Genomic DNA, 21,398 nt, shown 5'->3' with positions numbered 1-21,398 from the left:
AAGGGGTGGCGTTCCCTCTCTGGATCAGTGATACAGTGGTCGGCTCGCAAACCAGAGGTTGTGGGTTCAATCCCATGCCATTATGACCACGTCGAAGGATCTTTGAGTAAGATGCTAAACCCCCAGTTGCTCCTGATGCTGCGTCATCAGGTGAATGAGTAGTTGAATGTAATGCGCTTTGAGGGCCTTGTGAGGTGGAAAAGCGCAATATAAATGAAGTACCATTTACCATCCTGCCCCAAGTGGAGGAGTTCAGGTGTCTTGGTGCCTTGTTCACGAGTGAGGGCAGGATGGAGCGGGAAATCAACCTCTGACAAGCGGTAGATAATGGATGAGTTCAGTCTCTCACATAACTAAATCCAGTAAGATTTTTTTCATGTGTCTATCAGGCTTTATGTAGGCTATTTGCCATTTCAATTGTTTTGCCAAAGATTTATTTATCCCTGTTTTTTTGTGTGCGTCTGTGTGTTTCTCACAAAATTTGTACCGTACCTCCACTGGTCTTATTATGGAAAGCAAGATGTGCCTAATAATGTACAACATAACGAGTGGTTGTGGGGTTTGAAACTTAAACAGTATGTACAGCACATCTCTTGGCGTCAATTCACATTAAAATGTAAATAAAAGTGGAGCAAACAAGTTAAAATATTAGCACTTCGACCATCAGTTGAGTTCACGACCAACATTTGAATGTGCGTACCACTAATGCGCACATTGCGCAGATGCACGTAGTAGAGTAGTAAATGTTGTGATTGGCTGCTTCTTTGTCTGTCCCCATTGGACGGCAACAGATGAACAACGTGGAACGCGATTGGTGTAGTTTTAACTCGTTGGACGTGCGACTGTTCAATGGCTGTGCTTTTTACTACTTTAGTGTGAAACGGAAAACGCCAAACAGGGGACATTTTGGTGTTGTGACGGGAATACATCTGCTATTGAAATACTTTTCCGGTGAAAGGAACACATTAAAATGAGGAGTTAGTTTGATTTGTCGACGCGCCATAATGTAGTCCTAGGAATCCTAGGAATAGATACCACATCCACTCTAGACATTAATGGCGACGTTAATTTATAGTTCCTTTTTTTCCTCCCGTCAGCTTGTGCTAACAAGAAGTGCATAGTAAACACAGCTTCCACATGTCATGAAAATAAGTAAGTATGGACGGGTGGAGCTCAGTTGTTGCACCAGATAATGATCATTCAAGCTCCGAGGGGGAATACATAGTCGAACCAAGTCCCGATCATGGAACAAGGGAAGCTAAGGAAGGGGCGCATCTGGGCTACGTGGAGAGGATGGACGACGGGGCCACCAATGTCGGATTTGGATTAAGTGGGATAGGAGAAAGCAAAGTGTTGTTAGGACGAGTCGGACATGGAGACGACAAAGAACTTAGGTACTTGCACTTATTATGGGAACCAGGACGAACAGAAACTGGACCTGGCGGAGGAAAGATGACCGGGAGCAAGAGCAGGCGGTTTCACAGAGCCACAAAGAACCCGATTGGTAAAGATGTGTACGGTGAGTGCTTATATAAACAGTTGCGTTACGATGACTGTCTGTAATTAGTAGCACCTCATGCAACGTTTAAACAATTGGAAACGATGGGCGCGGTTATAAATCAATTAATGTTTCAATCAACAGTTGTATACACTCAGATAACACATAAAACCAGGCCATTGCGCCTCTCACAAAAGAGGAGTATTTAAACCCCCTTATACTTTGAATGTCTTTTCATCACAGCCGTGAAAAGACTGAGGGATGCAGCTAACAGCAATGACATTGACACAGGTACGAATGAACATGATGGTGAAGCGTTTAAAAAAAAATTAGATGGGATAGAGAACAAGCTGGTTTGATCAGTAAATGTGTGTTATTCCAGTTCGGAAGCTCCTGCAGGAGGACATAGACCCATGTGCAGCAGATGACAAGGGAAGAACAGCCTTACATTTTTCTTCTTGCAATGGAAATGAAAGCATTGGTAAGTACTGCTTTAGTTACATTTAAATAACGTAATCCATTTTAAATGTATTATTTTAATATGACATACCTTCTAAATTATCAATAAATACCCCTGTTTATGTCTAGTGCAATTACTGCTGACCTACGGTGCTGACCCCAACCAACGTGACAGTCTGGGTAACACTCCACTCCATCTGGGTAAGAGAGAAAAGGCACCTCTTAAAACAGCAGCACATGGGCTTCATGCGTGCTGCCCTAGTGCCATGCATTATATTAACAAACCACGAGCAGGATGGTGGACAAGTTGTTGGCACCTTTGTCTCTCAAATCTGAGATTTGGGGTTTGAATCTTGCCTCCGGACTTTGTGTGGAGTGACTCCACAGTTTCCTCCAACATTTCAAAAATATGCATTTTAGGTTTATTTAAGACTCTAAATTGTCCATAAGTGGGAATATAGGTTGTTCCTCGCCTCTCCCCTAACATCAGCTGGGATCGGATCCAGCTGACCTGCAAACCTAGTGATGAAACACGGTCTAAAACAGTGGTGTTAAAGTCCGGTCTTTGAGGGCCTGAGTCCTGCATGTTTTAGAGGTTTCCTATGTTCAACACAGCTGATTCATATTTAAGATCATCAGCAAGCTCTGCAGGAGTCTGATATTTGTCCTGATCATTGAATCAGGTGCGTTGGAGTCGAGAAACCTTAAAAACATGCAGGACCGGATCTTGTCACATGGTCTATTTATGGATAATAAAACTCACATTTATGTTTTTTTTTTTTAAATATTTGATACAAAACAATGCTTTATTTAGTTTTCAAGCGCATAATTTTCTGTTGTTACATGATCATTTAAAGCTGCCTTAATAAGTTTGAAACTTTTTTACACACGACTGCCACCTCTGGACGAAAGGGTAAATGCAGCCTCCATGATGCTCGTGCATGAGCCGCGCAGGCCTGTATTAGAACGAGCGAACAGAAACTCCTCTGGCAAGAGGCCACTATTTACGGACTAGCAAAGATGATTACAACAACTGATAGAATGATAGAAAGATAATAAGACAATGATAGAGCAATTCTAAATAAATTGCTTGTACAGATAATCTAATTTTATACTGTGATACAGTGCAGTAGCATGCAAAGACTTTATTATTATCTAGTAATATTTTAGGCCATGATACTGTAGTTCAAATACACAATAATGCTCAAATTCATTTGTTCCTCATAATACTTTAAATCAAGCAACTAAAAATGAAGTCTTTATTTCAACCGTATTCCTGAAAGCATTTAAAACATGTGTCTGTTCTTATTAATATAAAATGTTTATTGGAAAGACGCTGAAGTTGCGAACAGTACTGTGACGTCTCACAAGAATGCTGCCAGCAGCAGATGTGGTTGGCATTGTCACCTTTTTATTTGTCTTCACACAACCGGCTAGGAGCTACTGATGGCCGCGGCTGACGCCAGAAACAAGAACCGAACCCTCGAGCAGAATTAGCACACGAGCTAACAACAACAACATGTAGTCCCTTCTCCCCAGAGCCGCTTCTCCCCTGCGAGACGTACACTAAACACTTGGACAATGCAGAAAACAGAATGTGCGACATGTATCAGCCATACACGGATCATGTCCTCTAGATCACATTTACAACGCTCATAAGCAATATTAGCGTTTGATTTCCACTTTCATTTGTCATGATTATTGTTTACGTCTTACTTTGACATATAGTTGTTATCATATCTTACCTTCTCAGTAGAAAGCAAGCCAATTGTCACTGTCACTGCTCCGATGTTTACACGAGTCCTCTGTCTGTGCCTATCAGACTATATTTTGGCTTGTTTTGTCGTGCTGGATAAAACTTCTCCTTTATTCTTTTTTTGGGGGTCCGTGCCGGAGTTCCAGCTGTGCTAGAACGTGTCCTTTTCTTACTCCCAGCAGATTCCATCAATGTAAAAGCTTGCAGTCGTTTTGTTTATCTCAAGTGTCAGGGTAAGCGCTTCTACGCATTATGGCGCAGGAGTTTAGCATTCCAGCAATGCATTCAAATCACCCAAAAAAGAAATTAAAACCACAATGCGGAAGTGGAAAAAAGAAAATTGGAAACTACCCGGAGACGGGAGCACGCATTACATCTCAACGTTTTCGCCCCAAATGCCTCTATTTAGAACAGCTTTATTGGCTTATAGACGCTGTTGTAAACACGCTAGGGCTTGCTCTACACATCAGGGCATTTCTTCTGGATATAGATGTGTAAAAATCTGTAATTTTACTTGCTTGCTTTGCTTAATGCAGCTTTAACCTGTTTTTCTGCAGCGGCCTGTACAAACCATGTGCCTGTCATCACCACATTGCTAAGAGGAGGTGAGACAGTAGTACTTTGCGTGTGTCAATGTAACCCACTTTTTTTCCCGATGAAAACATCACAATCAATTAAAAGATGATGTAATATTGTTTATCTTGAAATTATTTCAAAAACAGATTTGAGTAGCAGCTTAGTAATTACGTACATCAATTTAAATGTAGGCTACAGTCAGAGGTTAAGATTCTGGTGTCACTGAATATTAATGATTGAGCTGACAATTGTGCCATCCTGTTTTTTTCTGTGAAGGATCCCGTGTCGATGCCCTTGACCGAGCAGGCCGGACCCCTCTACATCTTGCACGTTCCAAACTTAACATTCTGCAGGAAGGGGATTCTCGCAGTTTAGAAACCTTGAGAGGAGAAGTCACACAGGTAGAGAACACAGTCTTGGACATACTTTAAAACCCAAGTGAATGTCTCAATTTACCCCCCCAAGATCTTTTATTTATTATTTGGTATACTATACTGGCTATATACGTATATATATATATATATTTTTTTTAAAGTGAGATGTCTGCAAGTTTCCAAACTTTTATGCATGTACTGGTGATAATGATGATGTCAATGTATGCATGTTATTTTCTCTACTCAGATTATTCAAATGCTGAGGGAATATCTCAATTTAATGGGCCAAAGTGAAGCTAAAGAGAGACTGGAGCATATTTCCTCCCGGCTGCAACACACACGAACCAAAGAGCAAGTAAGATGTGCACACACATAACATTGCATATGATTTCATTGGTGATTTATCATCAATTTCAATCAATCAAATATATTACAATAAAAAATCCCATTGTCTTTTTTTAGGTGGATGAGGTGACTGATTTACTGGCCAGCTTTACTTCACTCAGCCTTCAGAAACAGAATTTGGGAGCCAGGTAGATGATTAAGAAACGGGATTCCTGCTCCCCTTTTAAAGCAAACCTCTCCACCATCTTGAACACTGATTGATACCTCTGTTTGTAATCTGGACAAGTATTTCACTGTAAGGATTGTCATTCAGAGATCCTAGAATTCTAGCTTTTTGCAACAAATTATTTGATCAAGAGAGGGACTTTAAATTATTATTTTTTTTAACTACAATTAAACAAAGTAAAACAATTGTATTTTTTTTTTATATGACTGAAGTCTGTGAAAATCAGGGAGAAGATAGAAGGTTTAGGAATTAGGACTCTGAAAAATAATATAACAAATTAATTTAAGAACAGAATGTGTACCACCATTAAATATAAATGTGTGTGTTTTAACAGTCTGAAAGCAGTCCATGTGCTGAATATACAGTATTTATTGGTCTTTGTGAAACAATCTGATTCATTACTAGCCTATTCATTGTCAAGCAAAATTTCTTGTCCAGCCATCTTAGTGGAGCAAAAACATTGACAACATGGGAGAACCATTTTATTGTTCCTTTGCATCTTCAGTGTGCCCCTCCAATAATATCTTGTTTTCTGACAAAAAAAAATGAAAAAGAAAACCTTTAAAGAATTTGATGATTTAAAGATGATGTTGAACAAAGCTACCTCTATTGTGCCAAAAAGTACCAATTTGAGGTTGGTGACAGTTGCAGAAATGTTTTGATGGGAGAGGATGTTCCCCATTAAATCAGTGATTATTAGTTCCATGTAATTCCAAGTGCATTTGATTTATTCACTTTCTTGCCAACAACCCCTCATCAATTCTGCCTATTGGCAACAGACTGGACGGCAGAGCACAGATTGAATTGGTGGAATATGATGCATCTGACTGTGCCTGCCTTTCCCTGTTGTTATTATTACTGAAGGTCTATACTTAAAACTAAATGTGCAACCATTTTTACTTTTGTACTTTTGTTTTCTTCATCAACAGGATATTTCCCATTTGTATTGCATGTTAATGTTTAACTAGTGTAAAAGTGCTGTCAAAATGTATGTTTGATCAAATAAATGGAATCGCTTGTGTGATTATAATTGGCTTTTGTATTTCAATTTATCAGTACAAGCGCGCGCATCTAAAGTACAGTTGTACAGTATATTACTGACACTAATGACGTTATCCTGTTCTACCTCGTCGTTGATTGGCTGCTGAACACAAGCCCCGCCCCTATGCGCAGACGTATTGTTGTTCGCCGGAGTAAAGATGGCGGCCTGGCCCGCGTAATTTGGAGACTCATTTGAGGTAATTCATTGATAAACATCATCTCACTGACCTTCTGGTAGTTTCGCAAATGAGCACGAGACCGAGGTTGAAGGTGAATAACTGAGACTAGGCGAACGCACGTTTGCATGAGTGTAATCCTCGTTAAATGGACAGCGGCCTCGCTATGTGGAAAGCACCGGGGTTTAGTGAGACGATTCTCCAGGAAAGAGGAGCCCCTCGCGGTATGGAGCGTTACAGGGGTGGAAAGACCCACGAAGCCGGGTAGTCAAGTTGATGGCAGAGGGGGTGTGTTTGTGTATCATTACGAAAAGTAGGCGGGAAGTTGTTACTATTTGTGCTCTTAAATAGGTGACCGACAAGAACATAGTATCCTTAAAAAAACAATGGCAACTCTTGTAGAAAGCACGCCGGTGTTTGGTGGACTGCTAAGTTATATCTATGTAATTCATTATCTGTGCAATGTTGAAGGTGAGACAATGACGTCGATAATAGCCAATATATTACACTTTGCGTTGTTGTTACTGGGCAACAGTTATTCAAACATGATCCCCTCTCAATTACTTTTCTAATTCTACTTTTCTAGGTCCCCATTCTGCCTTCATGCTCTCTGTGACTTCTTAGATGAAAATACATTGAGTAGCAATGGCTTTTGAAGAGATCAGCAACAAAGGAGAAATGGGTAATGACATTTTTACATGAATGCAGAAAACACATTAAAGGCCAGTGTTTCCCAACCATCATTTAGCTAGGCACCCATTTTATATGAGAAAATTCTCATGGATCATCATAAATGTCATTAAAAAAATGTGAATACTGAAATAATGATGGCCTGTGTATATACAACTCAAAGTTAATACACTAGAATGGCAGATGATTATGCAGTTTTAGTGCACTTTCTGCCATCTAATGGAAGAACTTTTTTTTTTTCTGCCGTTCACTATACATCACTACATAGATTAATTAAAGGGGAAATCAACCCAGAAATGTTCTAGACAATAATGTGCCAGTCTAAATATGGCAATCTGATGAATATGTGTTTGTGGGCGGCCATTTTGCCACTTGCTGTTGACTGAAAATGACATCACAGTTTGCTTAATTTCTAAAGCTGAGCTGGGAACAACTCTTGTCGTCATCAGTTGACGACAAGTCGCAAAATGGCTGCCCCGGAGATGGATAAAAACGGGTGGATTTTGCTGCATAATTTATATTTCACTAACAATATTAATCAGAATACCATGTTTAGAGAAGTGGGGGTCACATGCAACTTATTATAAATATTTTTTGGGGGTTGACTTCCTCTTTAACAATGATGTATTTGTAATTAGTAAACATAAGTTTCAGATAAACTAGATGGTTTTCGATTATTTCCCGTGGTGCTCTTGTATGTCAAACTAGTCTGCCATGGTACCCTGGTTGGGAATCATTGTTATAGACAATGATTAAGTACTGAACATTTATGGCAAAAGCTGTATTTTTTCAGAACATTTTGTTAAATATGTTTTTATTTTACTATGCTTTTCAAATATTTGTGTTCGTGAGTTAGACATTGGGATGGAGGGAGAGAGGGGTCTTGTCGCTGGTCGTAGCCAAAGGGAGAAGAGGAGGTCATACAAAGATCTTCTACGAGAGGAGGAGGAGATTGCAGCTCAGGTTCGCAAGTCTTCCAAAAAACGGCCAAAGGTAAATTTTCGTAACCACAGTTTTGCTCTATATTACACAGGTCGTTATATCTTTGGTGAATGGTTGAATACAGATTAGAATTTTTGTGTTATATATTAGGACTCAGAGCTATTCATGCTGGGAGGTGACTCACACAAAAAGAAGAAGAAATATAGCGATGACTACTACTACAGAGGTTAGTTCAAGTTGATGATGCAGCTACCAACTAATTTAGACATGCCATTAAAAAGGTAGGGGCACTATTTAAGGAAAAACTGTATTTTCACATTGATTGCCTTTGTGACTTTCTTCTCAGAGCATGACGGCTCGGGCCACTTCAGCCACAAAAAGAAGCACAAATCTGTCGACCGCTCTCCGACACTCTCTTCCCCTTCATCGTCCCACCCAGCAGATACAGCAATGGGTCTCCTGCAAGCTATCACCTCTCCCCTGGCCACAGGATCGGACCCCAGTCCCAATGTACACAAAAAGCCCTCCTATCCCTCCTTGTCCTCACACTCTTCAAAAGACCGCAAGCGGGAGGGCAGCAGCAGTGGAAGCAAAGGGAGCCACTCTTTTTCTCACTCCCGCCCCACGCCTTCGTCATCATCGTCATCATCTTCCACCAAGAAGCACTCCTCATCTTCCTCAAAGTCTTCGCTGTTCCACGGTGGAGCCCTCAAAGAGGAGCCTCTAACATTACGGGAGGCTGACGGGCTCAAAATGAAACTAATTATGTCACCAGAGAAAGAGGAAACAGAGTGTACCCCAATAACACACCACTCATCCAAAGTGAGTGGCAAGAAAGAGAAAGATCGAGAGCGGATGCAGGTGTCAAAATTACCCAAGAAAAAGCCACAACACAGTCGGGATCCTCTGCCAGTAGTGGGGAAAGAGGTGGAAGTGGAAGGTAACAACACCTTAATTATATAGGAACGAAAATGATCAACTACAATGAATTTACTAGCCACAACAATAAGATAAACTGGCACAATTCAATGAGTCCTGATAATGCCAGTTGTTTTACGTACAGTAGTTATACCAAGTACCCAGTTCCAATTGAATTCAAATTGTGCCATAAATGCAATTGTGTCATTTGAACCATGCGGTGTACATTTTCTAAAAAAACTAAAACAATGACAAACAATTTTAAAGAAAGATCTATACAGTATATCCTAATATAATATTTTTCCTAAAAAATGGCATGAAATGAATGGCAATTTTCTATTTCACTTCTAATTTCACATTTCTAGTTCCTGATCGTAAAACTGCTACAAGCAATATTGATTGTCGCCACGAGTACAAATACCTAGAAATAAGGCCTGGTATTGGACCGGTACTCATACCTGGTAACGGTACTTGCCCAGCCCTTTGGATACAAATTCAGTATGATGACGTAATATACTTACCAATTGACGGATCAGAAATTCTGTGTAATTGCGAGCTTGACAACATTGATTGGTGTTTAAACAAAAAGAAAGAAAAAAAAGCTCATGTTGGAAAAACGACACAAAATTGTGTTTTTATGCATAACAGCAATGACAAAGAAATAGCCTAAGCCATGTCATATCACATGTCATTATCATGTGCTCCTATTGGCTCAGTGACACAGGATCATGGTATATGTAGTTCACAATGCTATATTCAGCTGAAATGGGCAGAAAATCATGTTTTTTTTTTAATGAAGATGTTGACAAATATTTGCTATTATGACAGATTTATGGGAGTGATAACTAAAACATTTCTGCTTAAGATTAAACTGCGCTAATAGACTAACCACCAGAGGGTGCGCGCACTGCACAACTGCCATGGAATACAACCTGCCTATTTAACAGCTGTGATGCTTTTACTCAACTCTCAACTTTATTTATAAAGCACTTTAAAATAACAGTGCTGTACAGTAAACATAAAACATAATAGATTGATAGTTAAAATAAAATAAAACCATGAAACATAAAATAATAGTAAAACAAATAAGTGAACACTAAAAGAGCCGAGTCTCCTGTCGTGACATGACGACAATATCTTTGCAATTTTAATATCGCAATATTGCCATTATCCTTACATCCCTACTATACAAAGCTTTGCATCCATACCAACGCAACATTGCAGTTCCAAATGAACCACTTGTAACGCAACATTTAATGTTTTGCTTTCTGTCAAGGTCATTATGGAGGGGGCATGGGAGATGACAGCTCGTCGACGGGAGGTGAGCTGGAGGCGGGCGAACTAGTTATAGACGACTCGTACACACACCAGTCAAAGAAGAAAAAGAAGAGCAAGAAAAGCAAGAAGAAAAAAGACAAGGAGAAAGACAGAGTGAAGGAAAAGAGTGGGAAGGACAAAAAGCACAGCAAAGGCTTTGGAGGTGCTGTCAAATAGTTTCCCCTAAATTTCATCCATGTCTGTTTTGCTATGTTTACAATGCTTTTTCTCAAACAACGCATTTGAATGTCATTCTTCAGATTCGTCAAGGAGCCACGGCAACTCCCATCCCACCGTCTCTCACAGCGCTGTTGGTCCAATGTATGCGATGGGCACACCCATCCCTCCGCACCAACAACAAGGCAGTGATGCCGGGACCACGGAGAAGAAGAAGAAGAAAGAGGAGAAAGATCGGGAGAAGCATGACAAGGAAAAAGATAAGGCAAGCCTCTCGTTGCATGATGACGTTTCAGACCAAAATGAATCCTTTTAAAACCTTTCCACCTTTAATGTGACTGTGCTTGTTTGCTTGTCTTCCTTCAGCCCAAGAAGAAGAGTGCATCTGCATATCAGGTGTTTTGCAAGGAGTATAGAGTGAACATAACTGCTGAACAGCCAGGACTAGGTATACCATTTGTTGAAAAAAGTCTTAACTTTCTTGTAATAACACTAATACGTATTTATTTTTACCCTGCAGTTTTTGGTGAGCTCAGCAAAAAGTTGGGCGAGGTATGGAAGAGGATGCCGGAAAAAGACAAACTGGTGAGTAGTTGTTTTATTTTTATTTCCACTATTGAGTTTTTGCCGTAACTCTCTCTTGTATTCCTGCTGCAGTTTTGGAGGCAGAAAGCTCAGTACTTGCAGCACAAACAGAACAAGGCCGAAGCTACCACAGTCAAACACAAAAGCTCCAATGAAAGCAAAAGCAAAGGTACACGTGTCACTAACTCTTGCCTGGAACTTGACTCCTCATGAAAGTGGTTCTTATGACCATATCTTGTTTCCTAGCCAAAGCTGGTTTGGTGTCACCTAACCGAGCACCGGCTACCATGCCTCTTTCCCCCGCACGAGTCCCCGAGGTAGATCCTATCGATGCAGCTGCTCATCTGCAGCTGCTCGGAGAGTCATTATCCCTGATTGGCCATCGGCTCCAGGAAACAGAGGTGGGTCCCACACCAATAATAGGCATATGGAGGTTAATAACACAGGGGACCGGAACATGCATAAATACAGTGGCTTCTTGACTTTTGAGTTGAATTCAATCTGTGGCCAACTCGTACTTCGATTTACCCAAATCAAATACAGTTTTGTTATTGAAATGCCATTCATCCGTTGCAGGCTCCCTAAAGCAAAATTTTTGTTCTTGGATGTTTTGCAGCGTGCATGTGGGTTCATGTGCAGTAGCTGCCCTGCCCTCTTTTGGCTGACATTGAGTTATTTGCACTACTGCAGATTGTTGTAATCAATCTAAAGAGGAACATTAATGTACAATAAGCTGATTTAAAGCATGCTAATGTTATAAATAGTTGCCTAAAGTCGGCCAAAAATGCAGCCCCAGGTTCCGAGCAGTTATGGAAAATGAGTTTTCTGAGCTTTTCAAGTGAACTCAACTCTTACCAGTTTTCTTTTTTAGTCTTTGTTCTAAATAAAGCTTTGTGTTGGGTCAGTCGTGTTAAACTGAGTCCCTCTCACACGTGCGCCACACATCCTTGCCCAAGCCTGTTTCCCTTCATCATCACTTTATGTTGTCATAACCAAGAAAAGTTTACCTTTTTAATTTAACTTGCAAACTAAACATTATTAAAAATATAGTCCTACAAATTACACAAAGGTAATAGGAAAATGAAAATCAATGCACATAAAAAACAAGTTGGTACCATGTTAAACTTCTAATTAGCATTAGAGAAACAACAGCTCATCCTAGTGGCGAAACACAAAGTTACAAGTAGACTTTAACAGCTAATAGATTTTTTAAAAATTATTAAATATTGTAATAATGAAGTACAACTTCACCACTTAAAAAGTGTACTGTGCATGAAAAGTATGAAATTGACTGAATTGATATAAAAAAAAAAGTTTAAGCCACTGTGAGATGGAGCAGATGGAAATTATATCCTCCCGCTCCGATCCACCTGCTTCCCAGACGTGTCAGTGAGTGTATGTGGTGCATCAAAAAAAAAATAGGGGAGGCGTGGTGGCGCGGCGGGAATACAGATGGGGGACCGCAGCACTATCACACTTGGATTGTGATTTTGTGACTTGCTGTCAACTGAAAATGACATCACAGTGTCTCAGGGAACAAGCAATCACGGTTCACCTGTTTCCTGAGTTTGGTCATGTGACATTGGCAAGCTGAGCCATGATTGGTAGTTACCTGTTGAACAACAGTGATGTCACCCGAAGTGTGCACATTTCATAAAGGTGTGTAAGTGACGCATACAGTTGATGGGAGAATCTGCGCAGCTTTTCTAACGTAAGCACACCACAAGCCAGAATATGCCTTTGAGTGACTGTTATTATTTTATTTCTATTTTTTTTAGGGCATGGTGGCGGTATCTGGGAGCCTGTCGGTACTTCTTGATTCCATCTTGTGCGCCTTGGGGCCTTTGACGTGTCTCACTGCTCAAATACCACAGTTAAATGGATGTCCCCGGAACGTGCTGGTATAGTATTAGAATCATATTTCAATGAATTTATTATTTTTTTGTTTTCCTTTGGGTGTTCTAACAAGTGGGCACCCTTTTTACTTGTCAGTCAAACACGTTGGACAACATTGCCTACATCATGCCTGGACTGTGAGTGAAGGACCTCAAGCACGCCGGAGAGATTTTGCAGTGAAAAGTTAAACCCCTGAATGGAGGCATCCTTGGACTTTATTAGTAGCCACTGAAACTTTGCAAACTGCAGATATTTTTAGTCCCAACGTGTTTTAAAATCATAATATTTTTTTAGACCGTATTATATTCATGTTTTAATTGTTAGCCTTTTAAAATAAACAGTTTATTGTTAATAGTCTTACCACTTAGTTTTATTGATACTGGACAGTGTGGGTTTGTATGAAATATTATTATGTTGTTTGTGTACAGTTGTTTTGTAAATGTCGGTGTGTGTTTTTTATGGTTTAAAGAACATCTGCAACCTTTTAGGCATTTTTAATTTGGGTGAATTCGGAAATACGATCTGAGCACTCTCTGGTTCACTCCGACCGTTTAGAAACTCAGGGCGGGTTTAAATCTGGCGTTCGGTTGTTCAGAGTGCACCAAAATGGAGTCTTGTAACTGGGGTCACGGTGTATCAGTGTGTCACGCAGTACAGATGTGAATTCACACATGATTGTTTTAAAACAAGCTTCAAAGCTATGTGGAAAAACACTAATGTCCATTTTTTAAAATGTTTACATTTTTATGTTTTTGGGATGTCTGCATTCAGTTTCATCCCAGAAATATAAAAATGACAAAAATTGACGTGTTTTTCACATAGCAGCGACGATAGGCTGAATTTGGAAATGAATGGGAGGGAAGTGCGCTCTGACTCAGAACATGAACACTCAGTGGTGTCACTGCATCACAGTGAATTTCCGAATGCACTCATAGGTTAATATATTTCTCATTTAAAGGTGTATTCAATGATCTTCTCGAAAAGTAGAAGCCAAACGTCTGTTTGTTGCTCTTTTTTTTTAATGCGCATGCGGAAGACCATCTTACCAGTTCTGCAGTGGGTTAGGGTCCGAAGCTCAGTGGCTACAAACACTCAAACTTCTCTAGCTAGGAACGAGCACGCACGGCGTCGTTATGTCAGATTGATAGATAGGATCGAGAAGCAATCGTAAGACACAGCGACAAAATATCCTTGAATACACCTTTAACATTTTACCCTTTAACAGAAGTGTAAAAACTCCCAGCTGTTTTGTACATTTTATAAAACTGTTAGGCACCCTTAGAAGCAACTTCATCGTAACTGTAGGCTGGTAAAACAATTATTTTATATTTACAAGAGGTCATTTATAGCACCAATAAACCAAGTTGCTTTGTTTTGTTTTGATCATGTCATTTGCCCTTGCTGTTAAACACATGTGGCAAAATTTATCATGCTGTAAAATTAGAAGTATTGATTCAACTCAAGTAAAAGTAAAAAATACAGACTGAACTGTACTTTTAAGTATACATGCCAAAATACATTTTCTCTCTAGGGAATTTTTCTAGTTATATACAGTACTCATTTCAATAATGAGTCCGTCTCTCCTTAGGGCTATTGAGGTCTCCCTGATTTGTTGGAATTTAGATGTCTCTGGGGTTGGTGAAGGACTCTGGTTCACTTTCCTTTCTTTTCTTTGGTCCTTCCTCGGGTTTCCTGATGGCCTCGCGACTCTGGCTGGATTCTGAAGTGTTCGGTTTAGGTGAACGGTATGGGATTTTTTAATAGGTTTTAGGTGAACTAGTGAATACACACTCACGCACACGCACACGCACATACACATGCTCATCCACATAAAAATTAATAAATAAAAAAAAGCAATAATGATGACATGTCAAATCGGTAAAATTACCGAATGAACTGAGCTCTCCAGAAAAAAGAGAATACAAACAAACAAAAAATCACTGGACGTTCTATAAAGGCATGTTTCCGTTACTTTGCTAATGTGTAGTTTACTGAATAACCAAAGAATGGTAAGAACTGAAACAATACACCTTTATGTTTTTTTCCTGCTTCGAATGATGGAGATGTTTGACAGGAACATGATTTGTATTACACATCTCTCCTCAAACCTACAAACTTTGTAGGCTCGCACGAGACACATTCGCCATAAATGATTGGTGCTGACAGTATCAAACAGTTCTCTTGGAGAAGGCCATGGATTGGGGAATATTTTTCTTTTCTAAACATGTTTTCATCATCGTTAATGGTCTATAGGGCATGGAGGATGATAGACATCGTCCATGCTCCTTTTTTTCTTTTCTTTTTTTAAATAATTTTCTCTCATATAGTATCGCTGCTATCTGATAAAAAAGACTTACGTAAATTAACCAAGCATTTCCACTTCATTACTTCTCAGCATTGTCCGTCAGTATCAGAAGCCACAAGCGCTCCTAAGCGGAACTGCAGTCGACCGTCAGACTGCGAGTCATCCTGCAGGAATGAGGAAGCGCCGTCTCCGCCTGATTCCTCGCTAAATACTGCAGCGAACTGGTCGACATGTCGACTTCTGGTGTACTAACAGGTCGGTCAGAGAAGGCTACTCATATGTTACAGTTAAGATGCTTCATCGACACAGGCTATGACATTTGCTAGTACAAAAGTTTGTGTTATGCCTTTAAAAAAAGGTAACTGAACGGGCGCTGGTAGCACTGATAATTTTGACACAGATGTTTTGACACACAAGTTATCAGTCTTTATTTTCCGTTTTATTTTATTTTTGTATTGCATGCAGTTACATCAGTATTTTCTTTCTAATCGTATGCAACGCCCAACGCTACGCTTGTCATCATGCGCAGAGTTGAGGCTGGTAGTGCTGGGCCGCAGCGGGACAGGAGGGCGGTCAACAGTTTGCAACATCTTGGGCCTGCAAGACAGCCTTCGGGGAAAAGACGAAGCCTTTAACGAAAGTTGCATTCAATTCAAAGCTGCCGACATTGCCGGCAAACAGGTAGGACCGAAACAGGACACACGCAGTGTTCGGCAGTTCATTTGGACTGTTCATAACATTTTTGGCAGGGGCGTAAAAATAGCATAAGTATGGACAGAATGCTAATATTGGAACTACTTGCTATTCATGTTTGTGTAGGTGCTTGTTGTCTCCAGTCCAGACTGGTTCAGTTCAGACTGCGACCTAGAGGAAAGAAGAAAACACATCTCCTCCTTGATTACTTTATCCATCCCGGGGCCGCACGCTTTTTTGTTATGTGTGCCTGTGAACCAGCCATCTGATGGCGAGACCAAAGCACTTGATGTCCTGGAGAAGCTGTTAGACGCCTCCGCGGTCAGCAGAAACACCATCATCCTCTTCACCAACTTGGACGAGCTGGAGGAGGACGAGAAGCTGGAGGATTACCTGGTTACGTGGCGCAAGGACCTTCGTGCGCTGCTGGAAAGATGCGGCGGTCGATATCACGCCCTGGAGACCGGGAGTGGAGAATCGGAAGAGTGCAAAGCTGTTGAGGAGCTGCTAGAGAAAGTTGAACAGGCAGTGAAAGAGAGCGAGGCTCAGCACTTCAGCTGCCCTCTGTACCAGGAGGTTAGTCAACAAGTGAGGAAGAGGCAGCTGGAGATAGTAAGACAGAGGAGAGAGGAAGCACATGGGGATCCTTCATTGCTTGCGGACTCAGAAGTGACTGATGAAGACATGAGAGAAGTTCTGGAAGAGGCACAAAGAAGCATAGGAGAGCTAAAAGTGGACTTAGATCATCTTTTTCCCTCTTCCAGCATGCCACCTTCCTCTCCCGCCTCTTCTCTTCAAGCCTTGTGGGAGAAGTTGGTGGGATGGTTGAAGTGGCTGCCCACTATGGTGAGAAGGGAGGCCTTGCTAGGAGCTCTGGTCGGGCTCTTTGTTGGTGGGCCCATTGGAGGTGTGATGGGCGCCACTGTGGGCTCAGTGGCCACAGAGGTGCGCAGGAGAAGAACACACAAAATAAAGTAATCATTAAAATAAGAGTAGATGTTGCCCAAAAAAAGTACAGTATTATGCCTTAAGTTGCGCCTTAAAGTCTTTTCACTGTTTTCAGCAATCAGCATTCACAACTGTATTGCTAAGCTAACAAGCTCACGCTACCTGTAGCAGCATGGAGACCAGCTTCTAATGCCACACAATATTATGTCATTGCTTGTTTAACAGTGATGAAAGCCGTTAATAAAATTAGTTTTGCCTTGTTTGGGTTTAATTTCATTCAACCTTGTTGAGCATAATTGTTATCCAATTTGTCTTATTAAATGCATAATTAATGTGTACATCATTGTACAAAGTCACCACAAAAATACTAAATAGCAACTCAAGAAATTCGTTTTTTTCCCTCTCTCTTCTTTGTCCAACAAAATGGGCACAGTATGTTCACTAAGATACTGTTTAGACAATATCTTGACAAACGAAAAGTGTATGTCAGACACGAATCTCTCTCTCTCTGTCTGTCTCTCTCGTACATTTTCTGAGCTAATCGCCTTGAATTCCGAAAAAACAAACGTGTTTGTATATCTAAAATATGCTCTGCTAAGAAACGTCCACTTGGTGGCGACACAAACCTTTGCAATGGCGAGAGCGCGCTCGCCGGCCACAATATCAGGTTGACATGCAAAGTCTAAAATAGAATTCAAAACAAGAGTTCTTGTTAAAAACGGACTTTCTCACACGTAATTTTGGTTGAACCCATTAGATTTAAATGTGAAATAATATGTTTATTTCAGACTGAGACTGAGTCAGAGGCGTGCAGAGACATCTGGAGGGTCCAGGCACCCACAGCCTCCGCTCAACACAGACTGATAGCTGTTTCTGATAATTTTATTTGTTCATGTAAGGTCATCAAAAAATTAGGGAATAGGCTATACCTCCTCACTATGGCACTATAAATCTATTAATATCTTAATAAACCTTTATATCTATTTACAGTAACACTTGTCTTTATTAGCTTCTTGGAAAAACTGGAAGCAGGGTACACACTTGTCTGGTTGCCAACCATTTACACTTGCATTAATATCTAGACAAGGAATGGCTAGGCTATTTGATGAAGGGTCCACAATTTTTCATCAGGGCTACTGGGGGCTACATAGGACTATACGCACATGCTTATCTGCTCTGTGAAGGAAATGCCATTTTTGGACAAAATACATGTTCTTAACGTATTTCATTTTTAATAATATATTTCTCAACACGAATGCTAAAAGATCTATACCCTTCAGCAACAAACGGTTTGGACGATCAAAAAAATAACCACAAACTGTAGGCCTATTGTGATTTTTCTTTTCTCCCATGTGCAACGAAGGATGACACAAAACTGCTGAACAGCACAAAAGTGCAAAAACAAACTCACTCAAAAAGTTAGTATTACCGAGGTCGGTTACTGTTTGTCCTATATGTCATTCCAAATCAGCAAAAAAAGGTACATATATTACGGCCTGCTCACATTGTAGCACAGTAGGTCAATAAAAGTCCTTGTGCAACTGGAGTAAGGAACCCTGGTCCTCGAGAGCCACTGTCCTGTCTGTCTTCCAAGTATCCCTCCGTCAACACACCTGATTTGATGAACACGATCGTTATCAGGCTTCTACGGAGCTTGCTGATAGTCAGCTGTGTTGGAGGGAGACATGGAAAAAATGCAGGGCAGCGGCTCTCTGGGACCAGGGTTCCCTACCCCTCCTCTGCTACCCCTGGTATGTCTGCCATCTAATGGTGAATTGTGATATTACAACTGTACAGTGGAACCCCACGATCCCGGGGATAGGGACAAGGCTAGCCTGTGAATAACAAGTGTCCATGTAATTGAAGCCCATGGGGGGAAACGTTTCTAATCCCTACATCCTACATGTTAATAACCCCTTTATTTTTTATTATTTTCTAAATCTCATTTTGTTTTTTAAATGTGGGAGGGGTACGTGGGAAGAACTTGCCAATTTCATACAGGAAGGACGGAGATCGAGATTTAAACTCAGAACATCAGACCTGTGATGCAGACATGCCAACCACTAGGAAGCCATGCTGGCCCACTGCATGTAAACGACCTCAGTTGGAACGCAATGATTCTCAAAGTGTGAAAGAACCACTCAATTGATGTTCAAACAATGCAAGTTACAGTGCTTGACACTTTTTTTTGGTTTATATTATTATTATATATAGTGGAAATCAGTTGTGTTTAACTTATAACTGCACTAAATGTGCATTTGATCATTTAAAAAATGTCTTCAAACATTTGTTTATGTAGGCCTACCTGATTTTCTTTTATCTGACTTTTAAGTGTAATGATTTTTAATTGAATCGTTATTCTTAAATTTTTTTTTAATACGGTCTTCATGTCCAAACTACACATAACGTTACAGTGGCTAACACAAGTAGGAAATACACTTTTCAGTAATAAATCATGTGCCTTAGTTTTCGAACAACACTTGGGCCTACTGCGCTATATTTGAATGTGTTTTGATGTGGTTGTGCTTTGAAAGCCATTATGTTTTCTGGTGTTTTTTCTTGGTGCAAAAAGTTTTAGAATAAGGCGTCTATAATATGCTACGCAACTGTTTTAGCACTCGTCCACCAGGGGGAGACCAATGAGCAAATGTATCTATTTTTGGTGCAGAATTGAGGAACAGAATAACATGAATTTTTTTTTATGTTTGGATAGTTTAACTCATTCACTGCCATTGATGACTATAGATGTCCAAAATTAATTTGAACTATTTCTATTAGTGTAACATTTTCACAATTTTTTCCCGAAAACCTAGATTTTTTAAAATTGTATTAGAACAGATATAATAAAATAATAATAGAATAATATAATATAATATAATTTGTGATTAATTGTGAGTTAACTAGTGAAGTCATGCGATTAATTACGATTAATAAAAAATCCCCTGACGCTCCTAATTTTTTAATAGTCTTTTCTTAATAAAAATATTATTAAAAATGAAAAAAATAATAATCACAATTATTTAAAAAGAAAAGAAAGAAAAGATCATTAAAAATTAGGTGCATCAGGTGATAAAAAATTTTAAAATCGTAATTAATCGCATGACTTCACTAGTTAACTCACAATTAATCACAAATTTTCTATCTTTTCGAAATAATAATAAAAAACAATTCTAGGTTTTCATACTCTTGTTAACAAAAGTGGAAAAAAAAAGTTAAACTAATAGAAATAGTTCAAATGAATTTTTTACTTCTATAGCCGTCAATGGTAGTGAATGAGTAAATGTTAATAATAAAATAAAAAACTAACATTTTGCAGAATCATTTTTGCATAGAGATTAGACCTAATTATTCAACTTCTTGGTTTTGTTGCCTTTGTTTCAGGTACCTCTCTGTTAAGTGATTTTATTTATTGTTTATTTCTAAGCCTTCTTTATTGTTGTTCTTTACTTAGATGTCTAAATGATTATTCTCATAAATATCATAAATATCTGCTTAATCACTTGGGCTGTCGTGCAAATCACCATTCGTCCAATCTTAGAATATATATATATATATATATATATATATATATATATATATATATATATATATATATATATATATATATATATATATATATAACTTTTAATAAATCTTAATCCCTCAAAGTAAAATTAAAATAATAATGTTCAATATTAAATCAAGCCCCTAAATCAAACCTTCATTAAGCCACATGATATAAAGAGCATAATATAAAGAGTTTTTCTGACTTACTATGCATGTTGTGTAAAGGCAGTGTTTCTGTCTATAACAATCAATCATCATTATTTGTTTCCAGAGAGGTTATTCAAGGTCAAAATGATGAACTTTTCGGCTCCTTTGCGCGAATCTAACAGTGTCGAGTCAAAGGGTAAGTGTGGATATCTTCTGTTGTGAGATACATGTTTACTGTTAGTAGGAAATCAGTGGAGGCTGAAAAGTGTCTAAAGATGGCTGTGGTGTAGGGATTTATGCTACATAATTTCCAGCGAGGACTACTGATGCAATGGGAACCATCTCTGCCAGACGTTCCTCCTGACACAATAGCAGGTTAGGACTTCTACAATGATGTAATTGATACTCTGCTAAAACCATCAGCAGCCATGGCCCATCCTTACATCTCTCCTTCTCATTCAGTTGAAGCTCGGCTCTTGCTGGGGAACAGCTAGGCGTTTCCGAATGCGGGTGGTCCGGCCTTGTGGGAGGGAGCCAGGGAGAGTGAGGGAGAATTAGCCCTACTCTCATGTTTCCCAAAGAGAGAGGGATGGAGGAGGGGGAAAAAATCTGACATGAGGAAGAGAGAGTGAGTTAGAAGGAGCGAGAGAGTCAAAGCTTTGGGACTCCACATCTGTCTTCCAGATGTGACCGCCGCAGTTGTCAAAAACCGGGGGGGAGTTAAAAAGTAAAGGAAAATTGGTGCTAAACAGTTTTTTATTGTTAGGGATTACACATGCAGAA

At 39.7% G+C, this 21,398-nt stretch overlaps 3 protein-coding genes across 4 annotated transcripts; all 3 read left to right on the top strand.

Moving 5' to 3' along the window:
• Positions 1-893: 893 nt before the first annotated feature.
• ankrd54 (ankyrin repeat domain 54) lies at positions 894-6,264 on the top strand. Its single transcript, XM_077558300.1, has 8 exons — positions 894-1,519; positions 1,742-1,789; positions 1,881-1,979; positions 2,087-2,158; positions 4,271-4,318; positions 4,566-4,690; positions 4,911-5,018; positions 5,126-6,264. Exons 1-8 carry the CDS (start codon positions 1,159-1,161, stop codon positions 5,198-5,200), a joined length of 936 nt encoding a protein of 311 aa, XP_077414426.1. The 5' UTR covers positions 894-1,158; the 3' UTR covers positions 5,201-6,264.
• Positions 6,265-6,368: 104 nt separating this feature from the next.
• Positions 6,369-13,336, top strand: hmgxb4a (HMG box domain containing 4a). The gene is made up of 13 exons (XM_077557846.1): positions 6,369-6,472; positions 7,038-7,133; positions 7,998-8,134; positions 8,234-8,309; positions 8,430-9,023; positions 10,278-10,481; positions 10,579-10,760; positions 10,862-10,943; positions 11,016-11,080; positions 11,153-11,249; positions 11,327-11,481; positions 12,859-12,981; positions 13,073-13,336. The coding sequence occupies exons 2-13, from the start codon at positions 7,097-7,099 to the stop codon at positions 13,115-13,117; spliced, it is 1,797 nt and encodes a 598-aa protein (XP_077413972.1). The 5' UTR covers positions 6,369-6,472; positions 7,038-7,096; the 3' UTR covers positions 13,118-13,336.
• Positions 13,337-15,398: 2,062 nt separating this feature from the next.
• Positions 15,399-17,182, top strand: LOC144043874 (GTPase IMAP family member 7). Of its 2 annotated transcripts, XM_077557942.1 has the most exons (3): positions 15,399-15,536; positions 15,811-15,962; positions 16,101-17,182. In XM_077557942.1, exons 1-3 carry the CDS (start codon positions 15,512-15,514, stop codon positions 16,950-16,952), a joined length of 1,029 nt encoding a protein of 342 aa, XP_077414068.1. In that variant the 5' UTR covers positions 15,399-15,511; the 3' UTR covers positions 16,953-17,182. The 2 variants fall into 2 exon arrangements, with proteins under 2 accessions (XP_077414068.1, XP_077414067.1); XM_077557941.1 differs by lacking the exon at positions 15,399-15,536 and having other exon boundaries at positions 15,546-15,962.
• Positions 17,183-21,398: the final 4,216 nt, after the last annotated feature.

The sequence above is a fragment of the Vanacampus margaritifer genome, chromosome 2 (assembly GCF_051991255.1).
Source record: "Vanacampus margaritifer isolate UIUO_Vmar chromosome 2, RoL_Vmar_1.0, whole genome shotgun sequence".
Lineage (NCBI taxonomy): Eukaryota > Metazoa > Chordata > Actinopteri > Syngnathiformes > Syngnathidae > Vanacampus > Vanacampus margaritifer.
Note: the sequence above shows the minus strand (reverse complement) of the source record. Positions and strands in the feature narration are given on the sequence as shown.

What these genes read in the sequence shown, in the direction of transcription:
- ankrd54 (XM_077558300.1), top strand. Translation starts at nt 1,159, where the DNA reads ATGGACGGGTGGAGCTCAGTTGTTGCACCAGATAATGATCATTCAAGC. An exon ending in CAATGGAAATGAAAGCATTG is followed by an intron (nt 1,980 to 2,086) that starts GTAAGTACTGCT and finishes GTTTATGTCTAG; the next exon opens with TGCAATTACTGCTGACCTAC. An exon ending in CACCACATTGCTAAGAGGAG is followed by an intron (nt 4,319 to 4,565) that starts GTGAGACAGTAG and finishes TTTTCTGTGAAG; the next exon opens with GATCCCGTGTCGATGCCCTT.
- hmgxb4a (XM_077557846.1), top strand. Translation starts at nt 7,097, where the DNA reads ATGGCTTTTGAAGAGATCAGCAACAAAGGAGAAATGG. An exon ending in ATGACAAGGAAAAAGATAAG is followed by an intron (nt 10,761 to 10,861) that starts GCAAGCCTCTCG and finishes GTCTTCCTTCAG; the next exon opens with CCCAAGAAGAAGAGTGCATC. An exon ending in TGCCGGAAAAAGACAAACTG is followed by an intron (nt 11,081 to 11,152) that starts GTGAGTAGTTGT and finishes TTCCTGCTGCAG; the next exon opens with TTTTGGAGGCAGAAAGCTCA.
- LOC144043874 (XM_077557941.1), top strand. Translation starts at nt 15,741, where the DNA reads ATGCAGTTACATCAGTATTTTCTTTCTAATCGTATGCAACGCCCAACG. An exon ending in CCGACATTGCCGGCAAACAG is followed by an intron (nt 15,963 to 16,100) that starts GTAGGACCGAAA and finishes ATGTTTGTGTAG; the next exon opens with GTGCTTGTTGTCTCCAGTCC.